At 44.2% G+C, this 22,362-nt stretch overlaps 1 protein-coding gene across 1 annotated transcript in view; it reads left to right on the plus strand.

Moving 5' to 3' along the window:
* Nucleotides 1-4,411, plus strand: part of LOC119159865 (neprilysin-1-like) — a 54,370-nt gene extending 49,959 nt beyond the window's left edge. The window contains exons 14-15 of the mRNA XM_037412687.2: nucleotides 651-727; nucleotides 4,188-4,411. Coding sequence (XP_037268584.2) covers nucleotides 651-727; nucleotides 4,188-4,287 — 177 coding nt within the window. The 3' untranslated portion in view covers nucleotides 4,288-4,411. The remainder of the gene's footprint in view (nucleotides 1-650; nucleotides 728-4,187) is intronic.
* The last annotated feature ends 17,951 nt before the right edge of the window (nucleotides 4,412-22,362 follow it).

The raw sequence follows: 22,362 nt of genomic DNA on the forward strand, positions 1-22,362 counted from the left end.
TAATGTTTGAGATTAAGTGATTATTTATCTTAGCAAATTCAATAGCGAAATTGCATTTTCTTTTCGCGTTTGCAATGTTCCCAAGCCCCTACAGTATACATTAGACTCTTAGGATTGGCTTGCCGAGTGAGCAAATGCAAAACTGCGGAGTAACCGATGTACTATGCTTCTTTATCTTAAGGGGGTTAAAGAGAGAGTTCGCCAGTAAACTGCAGAATGCCTTTGCACTAGGTTCCGCTTGACTAGCATAGCGTATTCTTGCTATTCGATAGACAGAAATGAGTAGCGAAGTAAGTGTTTTGATGATATATGAGCCTATCTATGTCTAATGTAAGAATCAGATGCTCCTATTTATCCCTGGGTATACAAAGGTTTGCACTGTATGCGCACCCCTTTTGGTTGTAGCAATAAAACATTACCCCTAATGTTTCAAAACCAGCCGAAGAATTTCTCAAACATTACTTTCTGACATCATTACTGTGTTAACTGCTTCGCGTCTTAGAACATGGTGTTTGTGTGATTTTGTATTCTATTTCCTCTCCAAGTGATTGGACGGGGTACTCGTAATTGCAAAACGATTGTTAGTCCGTTTTCCTTTGTTCCTGTGCGGTGACTACGTATTTGTGTAAATGAATATGGGTACTACACAGGGATTTTGTGAAGAGCAGAAGGAGGACTTTCTTAAGAAGCAAATACTTCATGGTACAACGAGCCCAGCAAAGTACAGGTGGGTAGCAACGAGTGATTTAAAAAAAAATGCCAACGCGGGATTGTTCAGGCCAGCCGTCGGTCGTTGTCCAGAAACTAAATATTATCAACGTTATGAATCGGCACGTGCTACCTTTTTCTTCCTCCTCGTGCTTTTCATACGCTCTCGCAGAACACGTGTGCCCATTTGTCTGGCGTGTAATATAATAACGAGATGGGCGGGAGAACAAGTATTAAAAGGGAGGAACAAAAAAAAATGAGTCAGAGCGAGTGAGAGAGGTGGAAAGAATGAGACACCCAGGAAGAGAATTAAGGAAAATTTTGCAAAAAGGCCTCTTCTTGCGTGATTTGAAGCCAGCTATATACAATCATTAGGTGAGAATCGTGACCATTTTGCTATCCAGGCACTCCGGCCGAGCATAAAACAGAGCCCTGTATGGTGTAAATATATATATATATATATATATATATATATATATATATATATATATATATATATATATATATATATATATATATATATATATATATATATATATATATATATATATATATATATATATATATATATATATATATATATATATATATATATGAAAGTAGATGCGCTTTCACATAACAACTGTTTATTGTGCCGACGTTTCGACAGGAACCCTGTCTTTTTTCAAGGCATAATACTATTTACATATGTTCCGTGCCTTTTTATATCCTGTCGAGACAGGAGGGGAGGGGTCAATTGAGAGAGAGAGAGAGAGAGAGAGAGAGAAAAGAAGAAACAGCGAAACGGGAGGACAAACATTAAATAAAATATAAAAAATCTAGGAGAAGAAGCAAGACCGACATGGCGTAATTAGAAAGGGGCAGCATTTCAACAGAGTAGGGCAGAGGTAGATGAGGAATGTCATCATTGTCAACAATACCTCCCCCGCACCCACACTTCTCCAAGTGGGGAAGTGTGGCCCACTTGGGGAAGTGTGGGTGCGGGGGAGGTATTGTTGACAATGATGACATTCCTCATCTACCTCTGCCCTACTCTGTTGAAATGCTGCCCCTTTCTAATTACGCCATGTCGGTCTTGCTTCTTCTCCTAGATTTTTTATATTTTATTTAATGTTTGTCCTCCCGTTTCGCTGTTTCTTCTTTTTTTTCTCTCTCTCTCTCTCTCTCTCTCTCAATTGACCCCTCCCCTCCTGTCTCGACAGGATATAAAAAGGCACGGAACATATGTAAATAGTATTATGCCTTGAAAAAGACAGGGTTCCTGTCGAAACGTCGGCACAATAAACAGTTGTTATGTGAAAGCGCGTCTACTTTCATATTTATAACCTTGCGGCAACCGAAGTTATTTTTCTGCATATAAGCCTTATATATATATATATATATATATATATATATATATATATATATATATATATATATATATATATATATATATATATAGAGAGAGAGAGAGAGAGAGAGAGAGAATTGCAATTTTCACCGAGCCATTTTTGAACAACACAATGCTTTACCTTCCGTTCTAGGAAGAGTTACGGCTACTTTCGACAATTAAGTATAGCTGGTTACTTCACGTATCAAACAGTGGGGTCACGCGAAACGCCCAATGAATGAGGTGTTTTCACGTTATTTGGTTTTTTTTCTCAGGACGACTTTTTTCGCGCGCACCGGCGAAGCTAAGCGGTGTCATTATAAAGGCCACCTCTGTACCTAATATTCTCGTGTAAAAGCCACCCCTACGTAAAACGAGCCCCGCCAATTACAAACAATGCAAAATAAGTGTTCCGAAAAATCTCCGCATGTTGCCCCTAAGCACATTTCCTGCATTATAGTGAAAAAGCTTTCAGAAGCCATCCTGTGCAAGAAACTTTGCGTTGAAAATGATAAAAACTCATGCGGAGTTTGATACGTGTAGTCGGTGACAAGCTAAGACAAAAAAAGTATGCCGATGTCCTTTTGTGTTGTACGCGCCAACAAGAGCTTCCTTTAGCTTTGAGGTAAGGGTCAGGGTGAACACATAAAACATTCAACTTTTTTTCACGCGTACACAGCGCCATTGTCCTCGCCACTGTCCTTCAATGCAGTTGAAGTTAGTGATTGTGCCACATTTTATTCCCACCAAAGCGGCTTTGCTACTTTTTGTCGTGTTTCTTCCTTTCCGCTGCTTGAAGTAGCAACGCGTCGTAATCATGAAAAATGAGAGCCATGTGACCTCGCCAGAGGAAACTATGTTTATTCCTTGGCCGTCACCAAGTATGTACACGCGACGTATCGAACTGATTCCTGCTTCCTATAGAGTTTGGTATATGCAGTCTGCACTGCACGCCTGATGAGTTCGAAAGGATTCGAAGGTGGGAAGGAGAAGTGTGAGAGTGAAGGGAAAAAAGGTAGGGGAGAGAAAAGCATAACGTGGAAACAAAGCGAAAGAAATGAAAAGAACAAGAAAGAATAGAGAAAGAAACATTGAGAGTGTGGATAATAATAATAGAAATGTGTGGATGAATGAAGGAACGAAATAGAAATGTAGAAATATATTAGGCGAGAAATCACAGAGGCAAAGAAGCTACAGAAAAGGTAGATCGGAGAGACAAAATGAGAAAAAAGGAGATGAGAAAAAGAAAGAAAAAGTAGAGAGGAACACAGACAGCCCTCCTGCTCCGCATTTAGTTCAGGCATGGCACTATTATTGTGCGAAGCTGCATCAGGTTTTTCTCATTGAGGATATTTGATGGTATTGTGATTATAGGTGGGAGATAACGAAGCTCCTATTCAAGTGCCAGAATCGCGCAGTGGATTTTGTCCTTTCTTTCTTTCTTTTTTAGAATACTTGTGTGATATGAGTCACAGCTACTCGGAAGCAACGGAATCGGTGTATAATTGCGGCCCATTGGTGGGAAAAGACAGACACAAGCGTACCACCAAAATAATATACACGCTTATTATACTTGAATATAGGCACTGCTGTGATTTTTGTAGCCAGAATGATAAATTAATAGCAAAAGTACGCCTTTATTGTCGAACACATTTATAATGACTTTATTTTGAAAACACGCAATCCTAAGGCAAGTCCGTGCTTTCACTGGGATTACTTTTCTCATACAGTAGTAGTTGAGATCCAAGAACATTCGTATTTTCTACCATGCATAGTTGTCCGTGCATTCCTTGATAGATTAAGTGTCGGCAGCACTATTGGACGTACAGTCTTTTCTATGACGCATGGAAATGATGAACCCTTCGTTCGTGACCATATACAGCAGCCAGTAATGTGTTCGCTGACGTTGGGGCCAAATTAGCACCTCCTGTACGTGTTGAACATTTTCACACCTTAATATAGGGGGGGAACTAGTCAGTGAAGTAGTTAAAAAGTTTACAGAGGGTGTACTATTACCATAGTTGATAACTATTTGCCCTTGTTACAATGCCCATGCTGCACTATTCCTTCGCACCACTAATCTAACCTTTGTCGTATAACGGTGTCGCAGGGTGAACCTCCCGTTCAGCAACATGCCCTCATTTGCCAAAGCCTTCGGCTGCTCCGAAGACAGTCCCATGAACAGAACACTACGGTGCACCTTCTGGTGAAGCCGGGCAGCCGGATACACAGTCAAGAAACTCGTGTGATTTCCAATCGTTCCATTGCTCGCGTTGTCACACCGGCTTCGTGCTGTGCTTTTCGGACATATCAAATAAAGACTTTTTCAGTTTCTGTGATGGATACATACATAGAGCAGATAAAGCAATTTGAGGCATCACCATTACCACGTAAGGTGCACGGTTGTTTCTAAGGACAGCGGCTCATCTTTGAACATATTACTGCAGCTGTAATTGTTATTGTGACTTGTACGAAAGAAGAGACAGAGCTACTACAAGTAAATGTTGCATTATATCTGATGCATTCTTTGATACTGCTTAAGTCAAGTAGGAGAAGTTTCTGTGGTAATTACTTTTTTGCCACCACACTGGCGCGGTAACTATTGGATACGCGTTACAACCTGTGCGCTTTGGTCCTCGATGATTGATTGTAACATCACATTAGGAATTTTATATTCTTCATGTTGCACATAATTAAAAGACTAGCACATATTGTCACGCTGGTTAGGTTGCGTTTGCTTTTCTTATCTTACAAAATTATTTTCGGTTGCACATCGCCGCAACTTCTCGTCGGTTAGTTTGCATCCTGTATGTTCGAAGATGCGGTAAAAGGCAGGCTACCCTAGGGACTGTGTGTTCTTAAATTTGGTGGAGGCTTTCATAGCTAAGAGGCTGTCAAAAATAGTTTGACACTGTAATGTGGACAACATTACATAAGGAAATCAAGGTCTTGCTTTTCAGTTCTCACCTCAATGACAGCGCTAACTTACTACTGCTTAGTTTCACCGCACTGCAAGGGCACTCGGCATCGTACGTAGGAGAAGTCAGACGTTAGCTCACATTCTGGACACAGGCGTGCTAGGAGTTCTGGCGGTTCATTGCTCACGGCATTGTTTTTCTAGCAATAGTGTTCATCCGTGGTGGGACAAAGATTTTCATAACTGGAAGTCCCTAGCCGAAAATCTCCAGCGGAAAGTATAGCAGCCGTCGCCGAGCGAAATGCGAACTACCACATCCGGTGTAGCCATGATACAACCTATATACGCATGGAAGATGAGTGCTCGTAACTGGTGCAACGTCCTCAACGTTACTACGTAAATTATTGAGATCAGGTGTATTGTTCTAAACCTCGCTTTCAAATTGCACCCCGGCTAGACACAACGCAATGGTTACAGTATTTGCGCTGCGCGGAAAGTCAGCTACTGCGCACCCAAATATTGAGATGACTATAAAGTTACCGTTGGGCGCCATATAGCAAAGATTCGCGTTGCATTACTCCAGCAGCACCTTAGAAAATGCCACTTCACATCATAAATTGAACGGGTGAAAAATTGCGTCAATGAATAACGCTGTTCAGGATGGGCGAGGGAAACATAGTAGATCAGCCCGTGTGCCCGTCATTTACGCCGAAAGCCAAAAGTGGACCTCTTCGATATTCACAGGACTAGTTTTGACAAAACATGTGCCAAATCAGTTTGTTCTGCTTGACTAGGCAGCACTGGTGTAGTCGGCAGTATTTTGCGGGGTTCAAACCTCGTCACCTTCAGGAATTTTGGCTTTTGTGTACATACACATGTAAACACTGCATGTACACGCTGGCAATCAGCACATGCATGAACATGCATAAAAGGAATGGGGATTGGTTGTTCGCTCAAGTGAAGGCAAGCTTTGACTTTGCGCAGTCGATGCCATAGTGCATGTGTACAACGCCCACTCGTATTAATGGCAAGCATTAGCGAACAAGCAGTTATTTCGAGCGTTTTCATATGTCTACCTATCTGCTTACATCTAAGAGCTCTCATAGTCGTTGCCTTTACGTGGTGTAAACCTAAATCGGTGCCGGGAGCTGTATATACGAATGAACTGTGACGATCTGAAACATGACACATTTATCGCGTGCCCTTCCCCGTAACCACATGTGTGGGTCATTTTCTCATATCACGACGCATGATAAGCAGTATAATTTATCGGTGATTCTCAATTTGTAATAACACAGGAAAGCGAAAATAGACATTGGAAGTTTGATGGCATATTTTAATAGGCTAAGAAAAAGAAGTAGATGCCGTTTGTTATAGATAGCACTTTCGACGTATACAGCGCACAGACGCTCGCATGTATACAATGTAACAAAGCGCTGTATTATAGCGTTCCCAGACCCCGCACGAATACGCCAATAAATACGCACGTGTTTTCGTTAAGAGTACTCGATGTTCACTTCAAGGGCCACTACTCAAATTACACAAAAGCGCCAACCCATCATGTAGCACTTGACTCAGCGTGGCAAACTGGCAGATACTCACCGACTCATTTGCGTGAAACGCACAATGCTCGAGATCTACCGCCGTAGCTCCTAGTAAGAGCACAAGCGTGCACTGTCGCACCTTTTCACGCGGTAATCTCACTGGGCTACTTTCGCAGAAATTACGGTATGTGATAAGGATAAGGCTAAGGTTAAGGATGTTGTAGGTAGCCGGCGGATCTAGCCTTACATAATTTGCTGGCAATTGCACCGCCCAGTTCCCTCTTTGCTAATTGTAGCTAATGTCCTTAGTTTGTTTTTTAAGTGAGCACGAGCAGGCTTTTAGAATAAAAAATCATGCATAGCGCGACGTAAGCCTACATAAGACAGCGGCCTTTGTGCTATTCCACGTGCAGCAATGTGCCAGGACTTTATCTAGCTGCACTATGCCCCAAACATAATTGTCACTTATGACCAGTCACGTGCGAGGTAGATAGATAGATATGTGGGGTTTAACGTCCCAAAACCACTATATGATTATGAGAGACGCACGTGCGAGGTATGTACCAACCCAAAATTTCAAGAGAAGTCACGACACCTGTTTCCTGAAGATTGAGGAATCACGTAGAAATACAATATCAGTCACGCTGTTACGGTATAGGCTTCATGGGCCGTGAGTGAAAGATCAATATATTGTGCGTTACCGAAAATTAGAGAAAGATCACACTAAGATCATATAAATTTTTGGTTCGGGGTGAGAACAGGAACTAGGCCGTTCCTTGGAAATCAGGTGTTCTACCACAGAGCCACGGCGTCGCTGCTTGAAACTTGTTTCAAAAATAAAAAGTAACACTATGCATGTCATGTATTTAAATGGTTATCCTTAACGCCAGTATTATTGGGCAGCAGAATGCTGGGATCGCACTAGGCGTCGAAGCAATGATAATCATTGTGGGAGTTTAACGTGCCTGAACCACCATCCGCATATGAGACGACGTAATGGTGGACCATAGGAAGTTCTACTATTTGAGATTCTTGAATGAATGAACACTTAAATCAAAGTACGCGGGTCTCGGGCATTATCGCTCCCATGAATGAATGTGGCCGCCGAGGCCGCGATTTTGTTCCGCGAATGGCGGTTCAGTGGTAGAGCGCCACTGCCACTTGCCCTGCCGCGGTGGTCCAGTGGCTGAGGCACTCAGCTGCTGACCCCCAGGTCACGGGATCGAATCCTGGCGGTGGCGGCTGCTGCATTTCTGATGAAGACGGAAACGTTGTGAACCCGTAAACTCAGATTTGCGTCAACGTTAAAGAACCCCAGGTGGTCGAAATTTCCGGAGCCCTCCATTACATCGTCTCTCATAATCATATTATTTTATAAGATTAAACCCAAAACATCAACCACTGCCACTAGGCTACCGCGGTGCGTAGGTGTCGGAACAAGTGCGTCGCGTGAACAGTGAGAGGTGCATTGCGTGACGAATGGGTGGTGGCACCCGCCAGTGCACGTGCCACTTGCGGGCGAGTAGTGGAAACTTCTTCAATCACCCAACGCAATAATTATGATGTATTGGAAACTTCGCAGCTGTAACATTCAGCATAAATTTTGGAATTGTTTGATAGGGGAAATGGTCAATGTTTCATCCACATACGTTTTTTTTTGTCTGGCATGGTTGAAGTCGATGCGCACAGAGCCTAGTCATCCTATCGCGTTCTACTCATCACGGCGAAGCTCAGGGGTACTCCACTATTTCTTGTAACAGTTCTAGCTAGTGCTCTGAAACACATTGTATAATGACTGACGCAGAAAAAGAAACTTTCCTTGAGGTGCATCTTTTGAAAGCTTTTTTTTTTACTCGAGCTCTGATGCCAGACTACAACTGACAAGCGTTCCGCTCGTTCCGTGAATACACGTTTCCAGGCATCGCATCGCTCAAGCGTCTCGCCGTTTCCGGAATGCCACTGGTCTTCGAGCCGCCATATTGAAAGACCGCGATCCCTGGGCCAACGCCGTCACCTCTGCTGCTCTAACCTGCATTGCACAGTAGAATATTTAGCAAAAGCAATTACATTAGGCAAAAACAGGAAGAGGAGGAGGAATAAGAAAATAGCAGGCTTAGGTGGCCGAGCCTAGGTCTCGCATGAGGGGACGTCAAGAACTTGCCTCGACGCCGTCTCACGGGCTTGCTGGGTCACCCAGATTTGGTCGTAAAGAGCAAGGCTCCGCCGAGCCTCATGGAGCTTTTTTTGAGAGTGGGGTGAGAGGGGGAGAACTTACCTACCTGAGAAAGACCCCTATTTTTGATTATTTATTCCTAATAAAATATGCCCCTACATCTCGCTACAGGCTTGAGAAGAACACACATTCACTTATCCTGAGTTACAGTAAGGAATGCCTTAATTAGGGCATCATCCGTAATTTTGAAAGAACAAGAATACACAAGTAAAGTTCCAAAACATTGAAATATTTGACGTCCATACATATCACACGATGTGTAGAAAGTTACGTTCGGCGTACAACCTCAAGTGGATAAAGGTTCATTGGAAGTTTTCTCGATCGCGCCCTCATTAAACCCATCCTATGCTCCTTCGTTGCCCCGCCACGTTGGTCTAGTGGCTAAGGTACTCGGCTGCTGACCCGCAGGTCGCGGGTTCGAATCCCGGTTGTGGCGGCTGGAATTTCGATGGAGGCGGAAATGTTGTAGGCCCGTGTGCTCAGATTTGAACGCACTTTAAGGAACCTCAGGCGGTCGAAATTTCCGGAGCCCTCTATTACGCCGTCCCTCATATTCATATGGTGGTTTTGGTACGTTAAACCGTAGAAATCAATCAATCAATCAATCAATCAATCAATCAATCAAATTTGCTGCTTCGTTGGCGCGAGCACTAAATTTCGATTCCAAAATGTACAGTAAACAGCACAAAATAGTTCTGGTATTTGTGCATTTGGTCATGTCAGCCTAACGTGCTGGGTGAATTAACACTAGAAAGAACAATACAATGGCGCGAAAACATTTTCACGAAAAGATAGAGACTTATATTACGCGCAATCGACGGACTAATCTGTTAAATGCGTGTCATCGTATTGATTTCCTAAAGGACAGGAATGCTGCTTTCCATGACGCCGACACATTCTTATCATTGCATGCGTATGACATCACATGCCAAGCTATAAGACGACCTCAACTGCGGTTGCCTTTTGGACTCATTTGGTGAAATTTATCTCAATACTTTATCATTTATCATACGGCGGAACTCTCTTCATAATGCTGGATAGACTGTTCAAGCAGCGGGCATCAATGTCATGACAAACTGAATGCTTAATCGACTACTTTGGCCAATTTTGAAACAGAGGCTTCTTCAACGTGTTAGTTAAAAAGCTAAAGGAAAATTTTGAAGATTTATGCTATGAAATTAAAATGTGCTCAACTGAAACAAAGTACGGTAGTGCCACATCATAAGTGTTGGAAATTTTCGGTGACATGAGAAAACCAAGAAATAAAGAAGTTATTGAAGTGCGAATTAACGTCGCTATAAGGAACAAATCTACACTAAAGCTAGGAAAGTAACTCAATAGCGATCCTCTATAACTATTATATCTTCATGAAGTAGCAGTTTTCGTCTATCATTTTTGCATTGAATAACGAATGCCGGTGACAGATTGTTAAATCTTTCTGGAAGTTGCGCCACATGACAAGCTCCATACACTTTGTGAACACATGGTGGGCGGTACTTGGTGCCCACCTTAACGGTCGGGACCTTCTGGCTCTTCGGGTGCTCCTCCGGGCAGCGATTTGCCTGCGTGTGAAAAAAAAAAAGGCATTTGTATGCAATCACTGAAACCAGGCACACTGGTATGGTGCACTCATCAAGAGGAACCTACGGTCTCTAAAACACAAGAAGATATTACAGATTTCTTCACTTCTTCAATGTATGTTCGTGTAATTATTAGTTTTCGCATACTCCGTTAAGTCGTTGTATTTGCGGTTTGCATTTGCCATGGCTTCTCTTTGAAGTTGTTGCTTTCACCTTATATGCCGTAACATCCATACATGTTGTTTTGTTTTTATGTGTAGCGTATATTTCAGATTTCATTTGACATGTAATCACTGATGCTCCGTTTTCCGGTGACAGTAGATACAGTGATGAATGTGTATTAAGGGCAAAGCTCCTAAAGCCGTGGGCCAGTCTATGTATATCTTTTGTAATCGGTTTGTAACCACCTAGTTGTATGATTCACTCAGCAGGTGGCGCTAGTGTGACTGGCAGACAGATGGGTGGAAGGACAGAGACTTACGGATGGACGGACGGACGGACGGACAGACATACAGACAGACAGACAGACAGACAGACAGACAGACAGACAGACAGACAGACAGACAGGCAGGCAGGCAGGCAGGCAGGCAGGCTGGCAGGCAGGCAGACAGACAGACAGACAGACAGACTAGACAGACAGACAGACTAGACAGACAGGCAGACAGAATGAGGACAGACAGACAGACAGACAGACAGACAAATTACACAGACAGAATGAAGACAGAGAGACAGACAGAAAGACTAGACAGACAGAAAGAAAGACAGACGGACAGACAGACAGACAGACAGACAGACAGACAGACAGACAGACAGACAGACAGACAGACAGACAGACAGACAGACAGACAGACAGACAGACAGGCAGACGGATGGACAGACAGACAGACAGACAGAAGGACGGATGAATGGACGTACGATTCACGATTTACCGATAAAACCCTCCGGAGCTTCGCCACACTCATCATTATTCACTCTGTGGATATGCTGTGATTTTTTTATTCCGAAGTCAGCTTAGCGGTGGAGCAGCCTTTTGCACGGAGACCTCTTTGTACTGAGCGCTTCTTGTTGTAACTACAATCGCTGTGGTTCACCTTTGAGAATGATGAGGTAGACGACGAGGCCAATGATGGCGCACATGCAGATGAGGAAGACGCAGAGCAGCAACAGGATGCCCTTAGATGAGAGCCATGGCCGCGTGGGACCTGCAGGCGCCCCCGCACCACTGGGGTCCCCTACGCCGCTCGACTCCACACCGCTCAGCGCGCTCCTGCGTAATACAAATCAAGCAGGATGCTATTTACACTTACCACACTGAATGCGGTCAACCCACAAAACGAAGTAGAGCAGCAGTGTGCGCTAAAACAATCGGTTCAAACATGGGCAGCAAAAACAGCGCTATTTTAATGCGATCACACTATTCGGCACTTTTGAGTGAGTGTAACCTTAACGAAGTTACAGTCAAGTGAGTTTGTACTGGTACACGACTTTGAACCAGACTCAAGGGCCTCAGATCTTATAGAGAGCTTATCAATTAATGGCTAATACCCCTTCCTTCGCCATGGCTATTCCCACCTTGCTCTAGCTCATTCCCTCGTGTACCGTGTTTGTTTGTCTAGCATATTCATTCCAAATGAACTGGAAATTTCTGCATTGGTGTGATGACCACTGTCAAGCGTATGACCAAAGCTTGGCTTACTCGCCAATCACTCGTTCGTTTTACTTGCCGTGAAAGATCTTGCGAGAATGGCTAATATAGGGCGTGCATTCTATTGTTCATTGACCGAAACATCGCATCATGTGGCTTGTGTAAAATACCTAGAATTAATTTAGGGGCTCATTCATTCTTCATTAAAGGCATGCCCTCGTCTGTTTCTTCCTGCGTGTTGCGGTTAGTTGTGCCTTCACTGTGGTTTCTATGTCAAAGTACCAACTCCCCCAACAGTCAACACTTTTAAGGCTCATCCAGTCTTCGTAGCAGAATGCAAACAATAAGTGTGAAAATTGAGAATGCACAGGAGAAAGTTTTACACACTAAATGATGTAAAATGAGTGTATGCATTACCAGCACTTTTGTAAACACTTTTTTACTCTCTTACTTTGTCAATTAGGGTTTTTGTGTTAAAACACCCTTGCAACACCCGAATTACAGCGTTATCTTAGGGGTGTTATGAACAAGGCTACAAATGCGTCACATGATTGTTCAGTTTTACACACATTTTAAGTATACGCTAACCATCCCGATACCACCAGCAAGACTCCTACTTACTAGCTGATTGCGGGTCTATTAAGGAATCAAAGCAGGAAGTAAAGTAATGTGACCGAAATCCAGTATTCATCGATAAAGCGCGTAAACTACGAAAAAGGAAGACACAACAGGAGTCACGCTTATCCAATAGAGTAAGGCCTAATACTCCTATATCTGTTCCTCTCATCTGTGTCGTTTGTGTGATTAGTGAACACTCACAAAGTGCACTAACTTGCTTGAATCAATGTTATGTTGCTCACGATGGCGTAACAATGGACCCCCCCTCCCCCCACACACACACACACATATATATAAGAAGGAAGCTCTTGAAGCTGGAGGTAAAACGTCCGCCGGCTGCGAAAACCATCCGCACAGTTGGCAAGACAAAACCTCCTCGTCAACGGGCCATCAGGCCACTTGCAAAATGAACATTGACATGATGTATTTCGAGCTCTCCTCGCGGAAGCTCAAACGCATTTTTTGTTTTTTTTTCTTTTTTTGTGGATCCCCTTCTTTCAATTTTATGTTACTTCCCGAGCAAATATGCTTCGGTTAAAGTCTCGGCTTCGTATACAACGAGAAATCAACCTTACTGAAATATTTTCAGCCGCAGTCTTGTTCTAAGGGCTGCAATCTGAGTACAATTATATGTTCTCATCGAATAGTGCAACGGCCGATGCATGCAATGTTGCGTGGAGCAATGTCTTTCCCGAAATGAAGGTGCTAATAAAACATTGCCTGCGTGACTATAAATTCGCAGTCCCTAAAGACTCATAGAGCTAAGCAAAAGCCATCAGCTTCACTTTTTGAACACTCTTGACGACGTTAGATTGGTGAAGGTGCAATAACTTTCCTATTGAATATCACAAATGCACGCTTTCATAATGCAGTGCAGCCAGCGCGAGCTGCCCACACTGCATCGTCGCAATGCTCACTGCGATTCGAATACACTGTTAAAACGTTTAACGCAACTGATCACTGTAGCAAAAAGAAAGCTGCGCCCGCGCAGCCGGTCAAAAGCCAGAGCTAGCGCTGAACCGCATCTAGCCGGATCGCATGCGCCACAGAGTCCCGTCGCAGGCAACCACGGCTGCCTGGACCGCCACGCGTGAGCAGTAGGCGCAGAGCGTTGGAGAGCAGACGGCTTCATGTTAGATGTCACTGAGTGCGGTGGCGTAATACCTAAAATACCCGCTCGTTTGTGCACATATGATGTGCGGCCTGTTTTCAATCTGTCGAGATTAATAATGAATGATTTGTTATTTGAAATGTGCCTGCGCTCTGTGCTCGTCCTGCGTGTTCTGTCAGTGCTCCTTATTACAAAGATGCACTGTACTGAAGGGAAGGCCTGCGGATTCATATCGTGGACCACTGGAAATGAAACGGTAAGTACCGCTTTCACGTTGTTGCGGTCAGCATCTTGTTAACTGCGTGAGCAGAGAATGACGCCTTGAAACAGTTTTTGAATGCGTAACATCTCTTAGTGAACTTCGGCAACTTTGAGCGTATCTATCTATCTATCTATCTATCTATCTATCTATCTATCTATCTATCTATCTATCTATCTATCTATCTATCTATCTATCTATCTATCTATCTATCTATCTATCTATCTATCTATCTATCTATCTATCTATCTATCTATCTATCTATCTATCTATCTATCTATCTATCTATCTATCGCACCTTATGTTTCGGTGCTCTCGTGGCCACCCACTTAACTTCGCGTGAACCAAAATTAGCATGGTAGGGTAAGATGGTTTAACGAATACGACGCGCGTGTCAAGACATGAATAATTTACAATTTACAATCACATCGCATACGTTGTCAAACGCTTCTCGCCAGACAGTGGCACGTACCCACGGGCGGGTATGTGCCGTTGATATGCGGGTATAAGCCACCGGTGATTGACACTTAGTATCTACTCTGGAACGACGAGCACACATGGGCAACTTTAACGCGCAAGCGTTAACAAATACCCGACATCGGTAACGTCGACCCAACGAATTCAAATAGGAAATGTCAGGGTCCCAGCTGGAATCGAACCCAAGCATTCTGCGGGGCAATAAAGCATTTCACTACAAAGGTACGCCAGGTCTCGGAACTATTTTTCAAATAGGGGCTAATCTTCATGAAACGTCAATAGTGGTTGCAGTGCTGCCTACCCAGTTTTATAAAAATGAGATATGCACTCGTTTGATACAGCCGTCACGTCGGGTTAACTTTGATCATGGTTAGTTGCCACGCATTGAAGTTGACTTATGTAGCAGTGTCCAGGGCCGCCATTCTCGCGAGCATCAGCGCTTCATATCAGCTTCTGGTGTTGCTAATACGCATGTTACACTTGGCATTGTTGCGCAAGTGCAAACAACTGGTTATATAAACATCTGCAACTCTTCAACATATATTTGTGCGTGAGGTCACGCACAAATTTATGTCACATATATATGTCAAATATATGTCAAATATATTTGACGTCACGTCATGACGTGTCGCTCAATAAAAAAGTTGCAACACCGTCACCTTACCTGCGCATGCTTCGCCTAACGTTGATTTTAAAGTACGTGGGATCTGCCGAATTTTTTCTTAACTATTTGATAAATGAGCGTTTGTTTACCTAGCGAGCATATTTTTTGGGCTGTTTTCCCGGGACGAGAGAAAAGTGCCAATGCGGGCAAGTTTTTCTTTGTTCTGATTCTTTAGAGTTGAAAGCAGAGTGCGCATGCGCGGCTGTGGTTCAGCGAGGAATTTGAACAGAATTCAAGTGGCACCCGTAGTTGCCAGTGGAACTTGGAGCACCGCTCGCAGTGAACATCTATCTTGCTTTGCTAATACTTGCGTGGGGATGGTGCGTATGAGCTCTTACCAAACTCTCCTCCGCTCTAATTTCACCCTTCACTGACAAAGTTGAGCACTGCGCCACAACTCGGCTGAAAATGACTCTGCGCTACTCAACAATCGCAGCAGACTATCGCTAATATGCAGTGACTTGCCATGTCCAGAGATGGCGCTCCCATAGGCTTTCTCAAGTGAAGGCGAAGCGTTGAGTGAGGGGTAGTTCTGAAATACGGGGGTAAGCGTCAACCGTGTCCAAGAGGCATATGCCTGGGCTTGTTGGTAGTCACATTTGCTTTCTTTTTTTATCGCACAAAAGGACCTAGAACGCAAAACAAGGGCGTGGTGTCCAAGTCGTTATTTTCCGTACTTCTTCGTTTTGTGAGCTAAACCTATCGTGATAACTCTGGTTGATGCATGGGGTGACAGAATATTGCTTTGTTTTAGGTGTGCCTCGCGAAGTTCGCCTACGTGTTAACACATTCTATTTCGTCCATACCAATGTTTTTGTTCACACGCAACATAGGTTGCGGGACCCTGCTGACACCGGACCTGTGCGGCGGATCGTGAAGCTGGACTTGTGTTTAAACAGACCTTTCACTTGTGTGTTTTGCGAAATTGCCGTACTTGAACGCTGCAAACGCTAGTTTGAGCAAAAACCCCTGGCGTTAGGGTACAATTTACTTTATTCCGCTTTTTTACAGTATGTTTAACTTTCATATTAATCTTGTTATTCGCAGTTATATTGCCCTCACCCTGATTTGGTGATTAACTTCGCTAAGTACTTAATTTTTATAAGTACTAAAAATGTTCAAAAAATTTTCGCTAAGTGAAGCAGTGAAGCACTTTCTTTATGGCGCGAAAAACACCAATTTTATACACATGCGAAACTGAGACTCTGTGCATTGGCATTGGGATGACTGAAGTGACGCTGCTGGTCGTTTCGCCACTGCAAACGCGAGCTTATGAGGAGAGACGTGTGTCACAAGCAAGCCGAAGCATATATAAGATACTCTCGCGAAACATCGCCAATACATATAACAGAGATTTAATTTCTAACAAAGCAGCCAACAGGCCTGCTGTCTTAAGGTATTCATGACGTGAATCTGCTGGAACCCTTTTATTTTTAACATTGAAGGCGTGTAGGATGGATAGATTGGATGGAGTGATATGGCTGTACCCTTTAGTTCGGGCGGTGGCTTACGCCACCAAGCCGTAATACGGAAAAATTAACATAAAGCGCTGCTCAGGAGCACGAATGATGATCGTGTTCGAAAAAATAAGCGCCGGATTGTGAACGGCGGTTGCAACGACGACCGCCAGGATGAGTGTTCCACTTTCTGCGTATTGTTACGTCCGGTAAGGAGTTCGTCTTAGCAGACGCCATTGTGCGTGACCCGGTCCGCAAACATGCTTTCACCAGCATGATCTGCGCCCGGTTGGAAGCAAAAAGCACGACGCTGCCCTGCAGGTGGGCCAGGCAGTTCGCTGTGTCGGGTTACAATGAACTCGACGGAAGCTTGGTGAACAACCATTTGTTGAGCGGGGTTGAGCAACTGAGACGGCGTCGCTGTTGCAATTCTCACAGATTCAACATCTACACTCAGCCATTGTCGTCTACGCGGTGACGTGACATAGCACTGACGGTTCGGAAGCGTAGGATGGCGTCACCGTAGCAGTTCTGAGGAATCAAACACCTGGACTGCCGTGTTCTAGAAGGTTCTAGAACACTGTACCTGAACGCAGTCATTAACCACTGCCGACGTTCGTCTCAGCGGCTATCTTTCCCACAGAGGAGCTCAACTTTCCCCCTCCACTAGACTTTATCTCCTCACCCTGCGAAGTGTTCAAGACATGGGCAGGCTGCGCCATTGTGTGGTGCGCTCGTTCTACCCATTGGACATTCTTGCCCGTGTCCCTCATCAGTCAAGTGCCCCAATCTTTGCACCCTTTCTGGTGGGTTGACGACTAAGGCTTCGAGTCTCCTGATTTGCGGAGGCAGTGGTCACCGCCTTCTTCGGACTTCTGTGTTATTAAATGACGAGCTCTAAAGGCTTAATACATTTTGTACATGTATTCTTTTTTTTTCTTCCATCATGTATATAAACCTATGTTCTGTCTCTAAAAACGCGTATTCTTACTGGGGAACATCGCCTATGTGGACAATGGTGAAGAGCCAGCTACCCTAACAGCATGCACCGTACGCCACATCGTTTACAGTACGTGCCAGTGGGTTGTTGCGACATCTGCGTCCCTCTCGAAGGCATACCTTTATGGGATATGTTATTGTATTTCACTGTACGATTACGCAAAGTTCTTTTTCGCTGTACATGATAAGGATACGAAATCTTTCGAACGTACATACATATGCATATCGGTTGACCGTAAACGCACTGATCGTTTGTTCGTCCCACACGTCTCCAGCCTTCGCATGCCGTATGTAGGAGCATGCCATAAAGCACGCCGGAATGGATGTCAATGAGCATTGTCTGCTAAAAGCTCATAAGAGCAAGTAAGGGTATGACATGCATACAGATTTCATCGGATATCGAAATGTTTCTTTTTACTTTTTTGTGTCATTGCGTTTACTCGCCCATTTGAGTTGTAGTACTTGTGCACAACTAAGAAAAATAGTAACAGCAGTTTCCGTGGGTATGTATTACATATTTGTGCAAAAAGAGGTAAGCAAATGAGATCTAAGCATCCTTAGGCAAAGTATGTAGTTGCGTTCATCGGAGGTGTACTTTAACGTATTGTTGTTTACGGTTGTTTAGCGCTATTTTCCCAACCATTATTAAAGTAATGAACATTAAGATGATTTCGCTGCCTGTGTCTGTCAAACGAGGTTAAGATAAGATAGCTTTCTCTTACTCTTCCGTCATGGCTGCTTCTTGGCTTGTCTACCCCTGCAATGTAAGAAAAAAAGCGTAAGCACAGTTGTGAAGCTCAAACAGTGGCAACGAAAAGCCATTTGTTTGTGTTAGTTGCCATCCGTAAATATTCTTATGCCGTGATTATTGACTTGCTCGTGCCCAGCCTATGATATTTCTGCTGATTAGGGGCAAACCTGCGAAAGTTTGTCGTTCGAGCGTTTCAAGAATATGACTCTTACATTAAAATGGGTACGCCTTCTTAAAAAACAAAGCAACACTCAAATCTCACGAACCGTTTTCATTTTTCAAGGGTATACTTTGTTACGGGTTAGATATTTCGACGGTGGCAGCGACATCGCCGTACGCCATCGAGGGCGCCAAAAGCGGCCCTCGGAGTTAGCCGGCCACACGTGCATTTGTACGAGCTGTTTTAAAATAAATGTTCATCTTCAAAAGTGCGCCGGGTTACCGCAGATACAGGAGGAATAAAAGGCAGGTCGCAGAAGCTTTTATTTTCTGCATTTTATTCGCACTGTGTCAGCCTTCACCAAGTGCCCTTTTGAACGTGAATCGACAGAATGTAGTTCTCCTCAAATGCTCTCATCGGTAACAACCAGTGACTGGTTGTTACCGATGTGGAAGTGTGATCTTTTATAGAGGTTGCTTTTGATTTGACGTTACGTTGCTTCTACCGAACACATGCAAGAATATTCTTCGTTGTTGCCTGTAACAAGTGAAGAACCGCGCTGCTAAGCAAGTGGATGAAGGTTCAATTACTGTCTTGGAGCGAGGATGTCACAAAGAAACAACGCGGGAGGCAAAAGAAAGAAAAAAAAGAAGAAAGAGCGGAATAAAGTAAGATAAGAATGAAACAAAAGAAGAGAAACAAAGAAGTGAAGAAAGAAAGGAAGTAAGAAGAAAACAAATTAAAAAGAAAAAAGAGTGAATAATCGCCTCGTTCAAAATCATAATTGCCTCTTCAAGTTGGTGTAGAACACAATTGGGACGAGTGGGCAAGAGGATTTGAGAAATTTGTCTGGCTGGACATGACAACAATAACATGATAATTCTCTTCGCGTACAACGACAAACCCTTTCCTCCAAACGCGTTGGGCACGTGCCAATATAATATGGGCCGCGGTATGAGGGTTGTCATGCCTGGGAGTCCAAACCAAACTTGCAAAGTATTCAAGCTGTCATCCTCTGACGCAAGTGGCGTCAACATCGATAGACCGGCGGATGCAACTAGCATCACAACCATTGAGCGAGCCAGGTTGATGCAATCAACGGCATATCTTGCGATGCGCCTTACAGAACGTGCGTTGAACTACGATAACCGAGCATCCGGGCATATTGGCATTTCGTTTCCTAAGCCTAATTCGTGTCGTTCTGTGTCGTCCAGAAATGACGTGAATATTATCAGCGCTACAGTGTTTAGGGCATGCACTGCTATGTAAACTAATCTAGAGGAGAAAACTGACCCGTGTGCGTGCTTAAATAGCGCGAGCGTGATACACTGAAGAGGCACTAGCATATACTGCAGCATGAAGTGAAATTCAGTTTGGATCTCGTTTAGTTACTCCGGCAATGAAGGGGAAAAGTGGCTCACTGCCAACGTGATCCGCAGCTCATAAAACGTATAGCAGTGACCTCGCACCTAAGCAGAACCCACGGATCCTATGCTCAATCCCAACCATTGCTCCTTCCCGCCCTTCCATTAAAATTAGGTGGGCATGCTGCCTTTTACGCTTCGGAGACTTCACGGTACTCTTTAAAACATCAGCCTTTAGCCGTGCGGTAGTGTACGTTCGCTCACGCCGGTAAACTGTCTAACCAAACGAAACATGGAGGCGACGGAGAGTCCTGGTTGCGTTAATCTCACTTGGGCGTACACGTTACCAACTAATTGCTGGTTTGTTTCGAAAGCTTTTGGTACTCGAGCTTCTTAATATCTTGGATACTATTTAAAAACGTTGCGCTCATAAAAAATTACCTATCCCGCATGCTTCGCATAACATTGATTCCCAAGTACACGGGATCTGCCAAATGTTTTTTTTTCTTTCTAATGCATGGCCAGAGAGTCGGTCTATCGTGCCCCCATGCACTTTTGTACCAATTTTACTCCAGAACAAGTCAAGGAGGCTGCTACGAGAGCATCCAAACGAGGAGGCTAGGTGGCCTTACAGACAGACAGAGAGACAGACAGACACATAGATAGATAGATAGATAGATAGATAGATAGATAGATAGATAGATAGAAGAAGCAAGGAAGGAAGGAAGGAAAGAAGGAAGGAAAGAAGGAAGGAAAGAAGGAAGGAAGGAAGGAAGGAAGGAAGGAAGAAAGGAAGGAAAGAAGTAAGGAAGGAAGGAAGGAAGGAAGGAAGGAAGGAAGGAAGGAAGGAAGGAAGGAAGGAAGGAAGGAAGGCACGTTACACGGCGCGACCCAAAGCATCAATCACTTGTTCCCACTTTAAAAATTGAGAAGGCGTCCTTTTATTTCTTTCCTTTTACCTGACCGCAGGTCCACACGATGTAAAGCAAGATAACTTGAAGTTTACTTGAATATTGGGTTCATAGTGACCTTTCTACGCCTACCTGCGGCTTCCAAAATTTTTCGCCATGGCGTCCGCTGATGAAGTAGAAATTTCTTCTTCCCGTCAACACAATCCCGAGTCCAGCCAAGAGCCTCAAAGACAGAGATACCTATTTGCTACATCAACGGCTAATATTTGATATTCAGGAGAAATTTCGACAGGAAACCTTTCTCTGCTTATAGGAGTAGACAAGTCATCAGCAAAATTGATGACTTGTCCACTCCTGTAAGAAAATACTTTTCGTATAGCAAAAGCCACTTTTGCTAGAGCTTACTAAGTTGTTCTTAAAGAGAGAAAGGAAGAGAAAAGTGAGCCCAGTAACTGTCTGCTTCAGCGAGCGACACCTCAACAGTAGCTCACAAGGGATGGGGGTGAGGAGGGATTAAAAGGGTAGGAGTAAATGTGTAGAAAAGAGAAAGAGGCGTGAGGTGGTAAGCCAGAGAGAGCGACGACAAATCGAGGGGATAAGAGAGATAGCAAAGATAGAAACACGGTCCCAGGAGCCCGAGGATGGGGCACCACTTGCGAGAGCTCTTGTCGGCGTCAGTAGATGGCGTAGAGCAAGTCCAGTCGGTCAGAACTACACTGTCGTCGAAGGTCGTCGGCGTCAGGAGATGATGTAGGGCGAGCCCAGTCGGCCAGAGCTACGCCGACGTTGGAGATCGCGAGGGCACAACCGGTAGGCACGGAATCCAGCAAGCGAGTCGTTGCTAGAGCCAAACCTCTTTGCTCTAATACATTTGATATGGCGTTGTACGTGCTTTTTCTATCTTGAGCTGTGCTAAATGAGCTCGTCATATAAGAAGCCTTGAAGAAGATGAAGCAAAAGGAAGTCACTGATATGCGGCTTCCATGCTCTGAAGACAACGTAACATGTTAACACTAGGAAGTTTACTAACACTGTGCGATAAGGAGCAGAAGCTGTGTGACTATGCGCCACATCATGTTTCAAAACTAAAAAGCCTGCGCTGAGAAAGCGCTCCTAGGGCTCTGCGCTCGCCCCAGCATAAATGACTTGTTGTTCTGGATAGTATAGCAAGGGGGTTGATCTGGTTGCTGTAATGGCTCCAGTCGAAATTTTAGATGTTAACCTTATGTTTATTGTCCCGATAGGCCCTTCCATTATGGTCAACCGTGGTGGTTGCGGAAGCAGCTTCGCTTTCATACTCAGAGCAGTCACTCCATGAGGAAGGGAGGGTAGAGCCACCGTAACGTCTAGTTTACTTGAAGAACTATGACAGGAGCCGTTTCAGCGCCAAGCATTATTTACCCCAGCCAAATAAATCCATCAGAATGTTTACATTGCTGACTCCTGAAGCACCCCTTAAGGGGGCCTAACCATTGCGTGCCAGCGAAAACATTCATTGCAAATAGAATGCCGCGGTGCGCACAGAGGCTCGCTTTACTGTGTCACTGTTTCGGAACGACGTCGTCCTCAGCGCCGCCTGTGCACTTGGGCGCCAC

The sequence above is a fragment of the Rhipicephalus microplus genome, unplaced genomic scaffold (genome assembly GCF_043290135.1).
Source record: "Rhipicephalus microplus isolate Deutch F79 unplaced genomic scaffold, USDA_Rmic scaffold_28, whole genome shotgun sequence".
NCBI classification, from domain to species: domain Eukaryota; kingdom Metazoa; phylum Arthropoda; class Arachnida; order Ixodida; family Ixodidae; genus Rhipicephalus; species Rhipicephalus microplus.